Source organism: Agelaius phoeniceus, chromosome 2 (assembly GCF_051311805.1).
Source record: "Agelaius phoeniceus isolate bAgePho1 chromosome 2, bAgePho1.hap1, whole genome shotgun sequence".
In the NCBI taxonomy this organism is placed as follows: domain Eukaryota; kingdom Metazoa; phylum Chordata; class Aves; order Passeriformes; family Icteridae; genus Agelaius; species Agelaius phoeniceus.
In genome coordinates, this window is record NC_135266.1 from 1,506,252 (window position 1) to 1,517,406 (window position 11,155).

The 11,155-nt window shown below is 54.4% G+C and overlaps 1 protein-coding gene across 1 annotated transcript; it reads left to right on the forward strand.

Moving 5' to 3' along the window:
* Window positions 1–6,512: 6,512 nt before the first annotated feature.
* ATP5PO (ATP synthase peripheral stalk subunit OSCP) lies at window positions 6,513–9,991 on the forward strand. The gene is made up of 7 exons (XM_054654540.2): window positions 6,513–6,618; window positions 6,774–6,824; window positions 7,254–7,364; window positions 7,861–7,990; window positions 8,105–8,217; window positions 9,413–9,499; window positions 9,810–9,991. The coding sequence occupies exons 1-7, from the start codon at window positions 6,589–6,591 to the stop codon at window positions 9,921–9,923; spliced, it is 636 nt and encodes a 211-aa protein (XP_054510515.1). The 5' UTR covers window positions 6,513–6,588; the 3' UTR covers window positions 9,924–9,991.
* The last annotated feature ends 1,164 nt before the right edge of the window (window positions 9,992–11,155 follow it).

Genomic DNA, 11,155 nt, shown 5'->3' on the forward strand with positions numbered 1-11,155 from the left:
TGACCACTCTGCCAGGGAAATTTTCTGTCCCCATCTCCAACCTGAGCCTGCCCTGGTGCCATTTGAGGCCATTTCCTCTCTTCCTTTCCCTGCCCCTCCTGTCAGGAGCTGTGCAGAGCACTGAGGTCCCCCCTGAGCCTCCTTTGCTCCAGGCTGAGCATCAGAGAGCTGTGACTGATCCAACCTGCCCTGAAGGTTGGATTTTCTCAGAATCCCAGGATCAAGGCTGGGAAAACCCTTCAGGATCACCCAGTGCCACCCCAGCCCCACCAGCATCACCCCAATCCCTGTCCCCAAGGCCACATCCAGACTGCTCTGGGACAATTCCAGGGACTCCAAACCTCCCTGGGCAGCTCAGCCCAAGGCCTGACCACTCTGAGAGGGACAAAAATGTCCCAGAGCTCTGCAGAAACCTGAACAGAGACTCTCAAATGTTCCCATCTCACAGAGATCCAGGGGACAGCCAGGAAAAGATCCACCAAAGGAATCTGGGTGAGGATTTTTTGTTCAGTTCCACAGGAAGTGTTTTAAAAACCTCTCCTTGCCCAAGCCCTGCTTTCAGCCCTTCCCAAAAGCCCGAGGTGGAGATGTGACAACAAATCCTGACCCACCAGGGTTATGCCACCAACGTGTGACCCCAGCCAGGGTGACTCTCACAGGTTCCTCCCTGCCCCAGAAATCCCCCAAATCTGCAGATCCCGTGGTCTCAGCAGGCAGTGAGAGCAGCTTTGCTGTAATGAATCCACAGAGAAGATGCTCACACACGTTGTGAACAAGAGTCAGAAGACCTCCTGAATTAATTTGTCACTGCTGTGGTGTAAAAACTCCTAAAAATACCTCTGCCTGTGATTAGTCTTTAGTTTCTCATGCTCACCCGCAGAAGGGGAAACACCACCTTTGTTTTTTCAAGTCCCACATCCACCAAACTTCCCCTTACTTGTACGAGGCCTTTTTTAAAATTCACTCCAAGAGCAGCCGGCTCCGTTTCGTTCCCAACTTTCTGTTTCAGGTTTATGGCTTTGCCATTCAAACAGGCAAATCCATGAAATTCATTTCACAGGACATTGACCAAAGGGAATGTGGAATAATGTTCTCTGGCTTTTGACATATGATCAAGTACAAGTTTGCCACGAGAAAAGAGGACAAACAACAGCCTTGAAACGGGTAAACCCCTCCACAATAAGCACGGTTAATGCACAAATAAAGTTATTTTATTAGTGTTGGCTTCCCTCTTGTGGCAATGAACAAACTGGAGCCCTAATATCTAACCAGGCCTGGTGCTCCTCCTCTGCTTTATTTCCTCCAGAGCCACTTGCACATTTCCATCATTTGAGTGACATTTGTGAATTTACAACGATTTTTTTTTTTCCCCTCAGCAGCGTGTGTGAGAAGGTACCACTGCTATTAATAAACTGTGTTTCATCAACAGAATTGAGAGCTATTTATAAAGGATGCTGGTATCTTGCTTTTTTTTGCAGATGGGGGAACTGAGGTGTGGAATAATTAGAAGCCAATCAGCAGGTCCAAAGCAGAGCTGAAAATAGGTCCCAAATCTCCTGAGCCTCAGGGCCACGTTCTGCCTGCTGCCCTGCCAGGGTGGGAGATGGTGACACTCAGCTCCTGGCACCACCTACCCTGTGTCTGTTATCCTCAGAGCTTCCCAAAACAGTTCTTTTTACCTTTGACATTTCATGGCCAACCTCATAAAACAAATTAACAAACCAAATCATCTCTAAGAAAATCCAGGTGGACCCACATCACCTTTCCTAGTTAAAGATTTGCAGTCAGTGTTTATTCCCTCAGCCAGCTCACCCTTTAATTATTATTTTTTTTCAGGTGTCCTGCAGCATCTTAAAAGAATTTAGATTAGTGTTTAAAGTCCACAGGCACCTGGTTATGGCTTTCTCCCCCTCTTACAACGTTTGCATGGAAAATAACTGCAGCCACCACGAGCTCCCCCGGAAGCGTCGCGTGCACAACAAAATAATAATGAAGAATCTTTTTCCTGTTGAAAGACACTAAGCTGACATCCCCCTGGGAGGGCAGGAAGATGTGGTTTGAGGTGCTCGATTTTGCAGCTTTTAGAGGAGAGTTGTGCTGCTGAGGGCAGAGAGTTCAGTCACCCACCCCGAGTGACATTGGCCCTGCCATTGGAATTCCCCTGACCATTTTTGTGCATTTTTAATCATTCTTTCCGGTTTGGAGGGGAGGAAAAAAAAATTTTAAAGGTTTTCTGTCCCTGCCAGTGAGCAAAAAAACTCTTTCTTAATGGGGAAATGAGTCAGGTCGTGCCTGGGCAGGGGATTTTGGAGGGTGGGCACAGGCTCCATCCCCTAGGAGCTCTTGATTTACCTGCCCAAGGGGAGCTGCTCGTGGAGCAGAGGTGTGGAAAACGCCCAGCTGGGCTGGATCCAGCACAGCCGTGCCCCTGGAGCCCTTGGGAAAGAGGGACAAAGCCCAACAAAGGCCCTGCAAGCCCTCCTGCAGCTGCAGGAATGAGCCCATGGCTGTGCTGGGGGTGAGTTCAGTCCTGACCTTTTGGGGCCAGGTTCTCTGGGGTGAACTGGAGCACCAGGAGAGGAAAACTCCCCCACTGCTGGTAAACACCAAAGGTTTTTTCCTCCAGGTCAGGAGGAGGTTTCCAGCTCCAGCCTGGCTCCTCTGGGACTCCCAGGTGCAATTACTGAACAACAGGTGGGGACCAGCAGAGCTCAGGTTTCAGGTGAGGCAGGGAGGGAAGCACTCGGCGTTCCCAGCGCTGCTCCAAACCTGGGCTCAGCAGCTCAATCATTACTGGGGATTTTGGGTTTCTTCCCAAAGCCCTGGTGCAGGTCTGGTGGCACTGTGAGGACCTCAGGTGGGCTGTTAAGAACCTCCTCCTTCCACCTCTCTGTGCCATCAGTTGGTGGTGGAGCTGGACAAGCCTTGCTGCTGTTTTTTGGATGCCTCCTGAAGCAGAGCCCTGAGGGAAGCTCCTCCCCAGCACCACCATGGCCTGAGAACTGTCCCCTTCCTTCTGGAGGGTTCTCAGTGAAAGGAAGATAACACACACACTTTGCATGGTTTCAGTGGTGCTCTGACTCAGCAGGAGACAAAAAAAGATGGTTTTTTTCTATTCCCTACATGACTAAAAGGAGCACTTCAAGGTCACAACCCCACAAGCACTAAAGGGACAGACCCACAAGGGAAGGTTCTTCCAGGTGTTTCTCCTGAGCTTGAAGATGTTCAAGTGCTCATTAAGTGACCAGACTGATACCAGGGACACAGGCAAATGGCAAAGGGGCAATATTTATTTAGAATATAATATTTAATTGCTTTGCAGGAGGAAAAACTCCTAAACCCTCCCATCTATGAAAATGGAGGAGTCCATTATTGTGACAGATGTCCAAATACAAGGACAGGTTTTACCTGGGCTTAAATTTTCCTTCCAGTGGAAGGCATCAAGGTACAAACTCTTTATCATCTGGGGGATGTTATTTGTCCAAAATTAACCTGTGAAAGGTGCTCTGATTTTAATTCTTGAAAGCATTATCAGGCTTTGACCCAATCCCCAGCTCAGTAAAGTGCCCTCAGCACTCAGTGACTTCCCTGGCCTCAAAAAAACAGATTTTCTGTCTATTAAACTGCTGCAAGATCACAGAATGTTCCAGAATAACAATAAAATTATTTGGGATATGAAACCATGCTTGAAATAAGTGCAATTGAAAACTTCAGTGCAGGCATACTATAAAAAATAAATAAAATTATTATAGAAAAGCAAGTATTTTTCTACATGTTAGACATGCTTTTCTCAGTAGTGTAGTTCTTCAAGTTGTTGAAAGCACAGTGATAGAATCACAGAATGATTTGGGTGGGAAGGGACCTTAAATCTCATCCAGTGCCACCCCTGCCATGGCAGGGACACCTCCCACTGTCCCAGGTGCTCCCAGCCCCAGTGTCCAGCCTGGCCTTGGGCACTGCCAGGGATCCAGGGGTGGAATTCCATGCCAGCCCTGCCCACCCTGCCAGGGAACAATTCCTCATGGCCAAGATCCCACCCAGCCCTGCCCTCTGGCACTGGCAGCCATTCCCTGGGTGCTGTCCCTGCAGGCCTTGTCCCCAGTCCCTCTGCAGCTCTCCTGGAGCCCCTGCAGGCCCTGCCAGGGGCTCTGAGCTCTCCCTGCAGCTTCTCCTCCCCAGGTTGAACATTCCCAGCTCTCCCAGCCTGGCTCCAGCTGTGCCTCAGGCTCAAACCTGTCCTTGTGCCTTGCAGTGTCACCCCGGGACGCAGCCAGGGACAGAGGAGGGAATTAAACCCTGACAGCCAAAATAATTCGCGTTGGAGCCACTGCCTGGTTCCCGCTGGGACGCTGAGCCGCGTTTTCTAAAGAGCCTCGGTGGAACTGTCCTGGAACGATCCCAGCGCTCGGGACGCGCAGCGAGAGCGGCACCTAGTGCTGGGATCCTGCAGAGTTCCTGCAGCCGTCCAGCCACACATCCATTTATATATCCGTCCATCCATCCATCCATCCATCCATCCATCCCTCCATCCATCATCCATCATCCATCCATCCGTCCATCCATCCATCCATCCATCCATCCATCCATCCATCCATCCATCCCTCCATCCATCATCCATCCATCCATCCATCCATGAACCCATCCATCCATCATCCATCATCCATCATCCATCCATCAATCCATCATCCATCCATCCATCCATCCATCATCCATCCATCCATCCATCCATCCATCCATCATCCATCCATCCATCATCCATCCATCATCCATCCATCCATCCATCCATCATCCATCCATCCATCCATCATCCATCCATCCATCATCCATCCATCCATCCATCCATCCATCCATCCATCATCCATCCATCCATCCATCATCCATTCATCCATTCATCATCCATTCATCCATCCATCCATCCATCATCCATTCATCCATTCATCATCCATCCATCCATCATCCATCCATCATCCATCCATCCATCCATCCATCCATCCATCCGTCCATCCATCCATCATCCATCCATCCATCCATTTTCTGCCGGGGAAAAATAAAAAAAAAAGATGGAAGAATTAGGGATAGGATGAGTGGAACCATCCCAGATAATTCAGGGATCTGAGCGAGCTGCTCAAGGTCACCAGAGAGAGGGACGGAGCTGCCTGTCCCACCTGGAAGATCCTTTGAATTGGGAGGTCTTGGGATGGAGTTCATCCATGGGGAGGAAATAAATCCCAGGTTTTGGAGGTGTCTGTGAGGGAAGCAGAGCTGGTGCTGAGTCTGGGAGAACTCGTGGGATGCTCCTCATGAATGGAGGGACAGGTGGGGCTGAGGCAGGGCTGCCTGGAGATCCATGGAGGAGCTGAGATCCACCTGCAGCCCCTGGAGATCCATGGAGAAGCTGAGATCCACCTGCAGCCCCTGGAGATCCATGGAGGAGATTAAATCCACCTGCAGCCCCTGGAGGAGCCCACACCAGAGCAGGGGATGCACAAAAGGTGTGATCCCATGGGAATTCCACCCTGGAGCAGCTCCTGGCAGGGATCTGAGCCCCTGTGGAGAGAGGAGCCCCCCTGGAGCAGCTTTGGTGGGAGGGCTTGGGATCCCATGGATAAAGGACCCACACTGGGGCAGTTCCTGCAGGAATGACCCCATGGATAAAGGACCCACACTGGGGCAGGTCCTGCAGGAATGACCCCATGGATAAAGGATCCACACTGGGGCAGTTCCTGCAGGAATGACCCCATGGATAAAGGACCCACACTGGGGCAGGTCCTGCAGGAATGACCCCATGGATAAAGGACCCACCCTGGGGCAGGCTGATCCTGAAGAACTGATCCTGTGGGAAGTACCCATGCTGGAGAAGTCCATGGAGGACACCAGGGCTCAGGGACACTGAGGGCATGGGGCCACCATGGGGACAGGAACACTAGGGGGATAGGGACACTGACAGTGACACTGAGGGCACAAGGACAGTGGGGGCAAAGGGACACCATGGGCACAGGGACAATGACAGTGACATTGTGGGCACAGGGATGCTGTGGGCACAGGGACACCGGGTACATAGGGACACCACAAGGACACTTGTGGCACAGGGACACCAGAAGGACAGTGGTGGCACAGAGACACCACAAGGGCACACAGGGACACTGGGGACAGAGGAACACCACAGGGACACTGCAGGGACACCACAAGGACACCGGTGGCACAGGGACACTACAGGGACACTGGTGGCACAGGGACACAGGGACACCGCAGGGACACCACAGGTACAGTGGTGGCACAGGGACACCAGGCACAGGGACATCACAGGGATACAGGGACCCCACAGGGACGATGGGGACACAGGGACAGTGGTAGCACAGGGACCCTGCAGGGACGGTGGTGACCCAGGGACCCCACAGGGACCCCGTCTCGGCGCGGGGGCTGCGCTTCCCCAATATCCCGGCGGGAGGCACGCGGCCGGAAGGCGCCGTCCCACGGAACTACAGCTCCCAGCGTGCCCCGCGGCAGGAGCGGCCCTATCGGCGCTGGGTGGGCGGGGCCCCGGCGCGCCTGCGCAGTGCGCCGTGACCCTGGGGGCAGCCGGGAAAGATGGCGGCGGCAGCGGGGCTCGTCTTGAAGGTGAAACTGGGGGGCGGCGGGGCCTGGGCGGCTCTGGGGGGGAGCAGCGGTGTCTGCCGCCCTCCAGCCCTGCGCGGGGTCTCGGACCTTCCCCTTCCTCCCGATCCTCGAGGGCCGCGCCGACCCCGCCATTCTCCCCCTTATTCCCCCCCCAGGTGCGGCAGCTGAGTACGACGGCGGCGAGACCGGTGACCAAGCTGGTCAAGGTGAGGGAGCAGGGGCGATGTCAGAGGGAAAGGGTAGAGAGGGCTCCAAGCTGGTGAAGATGAGGGAGCAGGAGTGTCCTGGAGGGGCCAGGAGGGGTCTCCAAGCTGGTGAAGGTGAGGGGGCAGGGGTGTTCTGAAGGGGCTCAGAGGGGTCTCCAAGCTGGTGAAGATGAGGGGGCAGGGGTGTCCTGAAGGGGCCGGAAGGGGTCTCCAAGCTGGTCGATGTGAGGAGGTGGAGGTCATGAGGAGATCTAGGGTGTCCCCAGGGTGGTCAAGGGGGGTGTCCAGGTGGGTCGTGAGGGGCTCAAGGCGCAGGGCCGAGATGGTCACGGTGAGGGGAGGGTGCAGGGGGGGCTCCCGGCTGGCCAAGGCCAGGGGCGGGGGTCTCTGCCCGGGTTCCCCGCTCAGCGCCTGCCCGTGCTCCCGCAGCCGCCCATCCAGGTGTACGGGCTGGAGGGGCGCTATGCCACCGCCCTCTACTCGGCAGCCAGCAAGCAGAAGAAGCTGGAGCAGGTGGAGAAGGAGCTGACCCGGGTTTGGGTAAGGTGTTCCCAGCCAGGGCTCCCAGGGGTGGAAGTGGGGAGGGTTCCTTGCTGTTCCTCAGTAGGGAGGGGGCTGAGCTCCTGTGACCTGTGAGACTCCCATCCTGCTGGCACCTGCATTGCCTGCTTGTGGCCCTGGTGTTTAAATGGGATATTGGGAAGGAATTGTTCCCTGGGAGGGTGGGTAGGCCCTGGGACAAGGTGCCCAGAGCAGCTGTGGCTGCTCCACCCCTGGAAGTGTCCAGGTTGGATGGGGCTTGGAGCAGTCCAGGGTAGTGAAAGGTGTCCCTGTCCATCCAATCTTTAAGGTCCCTTCCAACCCAAACCATTCCCTGATTCTCTAGCTGGAGCTGCCATTTCATTTCCAATCAGCTCCAGAGCCCCTTTGTTCTCATTCCAGGAGTGCCCCCGTTGCCTGCCTTGGCTGCTCCAGGTGGGCCTTGTGACACCAGGAAAACCCCTGGCATTTGTCACATCTTTGTGTATCCCCTCAGAGCCTCCTGAAGGACCCCAAGCTGTCCAGTGTGGTGATGAACCCTCACACCAAGAGCTCCGTGAAACAAAAAGCCGTGAACGACGCCATGGCAAGAGAGAAGATGTCCCCAATCACCGTCAACCTGATGAGTGAGTGACCTCTGGGCTTCAGGAGAACATCCCAGCAGTGCCATCCATTGGAATGGATGCTGGGATGTGCCCCTGGTAGTGCTTGAAGCCCTCGGTTGTGTGGATGTTTTGCAGATCTGCTGGCTGAGAACGGCCGCCTGCGTTACACCCCGGGCATCGTCTCTGCCTTCGGGAAGATCATGAGCGCCGTCCGAGGGGAGGTGGTGTGCACGGTCACCACGGCCCAGGTGCGCTGGGAGCGGGGCAGCAGGGAGTGGGAGCAGGGCCAGGGAGTGGGAGCAGGGCCAGGGAATGGGAGCAGGGCCAGGGAGTGGCAGTGTGGGGGTCCCAGTCATCGATTTCTCTGGGTTTGGATTGAAGGCACTCCAGACAGTGTTTCATGTTCAGACTCAGGTGTTTATTATTTCATATCAGTAAAACAGTCTCTCTGCTGTGAGTTCTGCAGCTTTGCATTAGAAGGCACAAAATGGCCAACAATCTCTTGTTCCAAGGGCTTTTAAGACTGAACTATCCAATGAAGAACTGACACCTGGATTATTTTCCCTTTTACCCCAATAACTGATCCCAAAGAGCTGCAATGGGGACTTTTCTGCCCAATTACAAAATGCCACCCAAACCCACGGAGAAGGAGGAAGAAGCATGAAGAAGAAACCCAGGATGACACCCTGTGCCCTCCATCTTGCTTCCATCCACAACACACTAAAAACCCCAAAACCTCAATTTTTCACCCAGTGATATACCCACACTGCTCTCTATAAAATCTATTTCACACTTTTGTGGATTTCAGTCTGTCTTGAAGTCTGGGAAACTTTCTCCATGGATGAGGGTCACAGTCAGTGCTGCCCTGGGGGTCAGGGCACCCCAGAGCAGACACAGAAACATTCCTGGTGCTCTGGGTTTCCACAGGGAGGAAAGACAGGGAGTGGGAGGAAAGACAAACCTCTGCCAGTTAAGGCTGCTCTCTGTGATTGAAGTGCTTGCTGTGAGAGCAGTGAGGACATGTCTCACCTCTGCCAAGCTGAACAAATTGCTGCAAAGAGAGGGCTGATACCCAGCAGTTCCTGGTGCACAATGAAAACTCTTCATCCCATTACAGCTAAACAGCTCATGGTTTTCCTTCCTCTGTGTGAGCCCAGGGGCTGACAAAAGTCAGGCTGGTCTGCACGTAGAGCTGCCCTGTTCTTTTTCCAAACAGGAAAATGTTTCATGAAATCAGGAGGGCACAAAGTGCTGTCCTTGGGTTATCCCTGTTCCACAATGCTGCATTCCTGGTGGAAGTGTGTCATCAAAGGGACCTGAGAAGAAAATTTATATAATTTATACCATTTGAGTATATATTATTATTATATAATTTATTATCATTATATCATTTGAGTATTTTTAAGTCCTTCATTTTCCTGCTCTTCTGTTCTTTTTTTTCAGCCCTTGGATGAGGCTAACCTCACTGAACTGAAAAGTGCTCTGAATGGGTTCTTGGCCAAAGGAGAGGTGTTGAAACTGGAGACTAAGGTCTGGATTCTTGACTTGCAAATAAGTGTCACTAAGTTCATGCTAAAGGCTTCTGTGTCTGATTTTTATGAAAACAAAAATATTTTGTTGAATTCAGTTGCTTTGTTGCGTAGTTCTGTGCTTTTATAGACATTATGATGTTTTAATTTCTAAAATCTTCACTTTGGAACGCAATGACAGCAAAATCATCTCAAAAAAGGCTCTTTTGAAAAGCTTTTTTTCTTTCTTTCTTTCTTTACTACTGTAAAACTTGTGTCCTATGGTAACAAACTACTGCTAATCAACTTTCTGTTTAATGTTCCTTCCTTAGACTGACCCAGCGATCCTTGGTGGCATGATTGTCAATATTGGGGAGAAGTACGTGGACATGTCAACAAGGTCCAAGATCCAGAAACTCACCAAAATCATGAGAGAGACTGTCTAGAGAACTGTCTTCATGGTTCCCAGGGAAACCTGTCACATGGAAACAATAAATTTCTTCCTTCTCGTGGAGATGGTGCGAGTGTTTTGGCTGGGGAGGCACAGCCCTGAGGGAGGAAGATGCTGAAGCCGCCCTGAGTTTCTGGAGCTGTGGCTGAACATTTGTGGCACGGCTTGAAATAGGGGCTCACCCTGGGGAAGGTTGTTGGGAAGGACAGGGGAAGAGCACTGGGGGAGCTGATGAATGGGGTCAGTGCTGTGGAGAGTCTGCCAGGCTCCCCAGAAAACTCTGGGGGATAGTCTGGACTGCCCAGACAGAGGGCAGGGATGACAGGCGGGAGCCGCGCTCCCCTCAGAGCCCCTGGGGGCGGCAGCAATGGCGGCGCCGCTCCCTCAGCGCCCGGCCCCGGCCCCGGCGGGCGGGGAGCCCTCGGCAGCGCCCTGCGGGCAGCAGGGAGCGAGCCCCGGCCCGGCCTCTGTGCCCGTGGCGCCGCAGAGGCCAGGGCAGAGCTGCAGGAGTCGGGGCCTCAGGCACCGGCCCGAGGCAGCTGCAGCAGCCGGGCCCCGGCCTTGTGGCAGCGCAGGAGGCTCTCGTGGTGCCGCTTCTCCAGCCCGGCCGGGTGCCTGTGCATGGACCCGGCCTTGCGCGCTGCCCCTGCCCCGCTCGGCTTCCCGTGCCCGGCAAAGGCGCCGAGGCCGCGCTCGGTGCCCCTGGCTGTCGCTGCTGAAGGCAGGGCCGAGCCCCGGTGCCCGGCAGAGCCCTGAGGGACACCCCTGCTCCCCGGGCTCCCGCCGCTCCTGGAGCCGCTGCCCACGAGTGCCCGGCCCGTCCGTGCGGCCAATTCCTGGTGCTCTGGGCAGCGCAGCCGGCAAAGCCAGGGCTCTGCACTGTGGGGCTGGGGCTGTCCTGTGGCAGCGTGGCCAAAGCCTCTCAGGGCTCTGGGCACAGCAGGGGCCCAAGGCCACAAGTGCGGGGCTGCTCCCAGCCAGTTCCTGGCTGCTCCACTGATGTTGGGCTGCCGGGGGTGGCCCTTTGTGACACGGGCACACGGTGTCGGGGCCCTTTGGGTTGTGGGACGTGCTGGTGGCCAGAGAGCCTTGTGACATCAGGGAGCCCGGCCCTGGCTGAGGGTGTCTAAGGGGCGCAGAGCCCTGCGGTGCCCAGTCACAGGAGAGCCGCTCTCTGTGCAGGAAGCAGCTCCCTGTGTCTGTCTGTGCTGGACGCCCACAGCAACA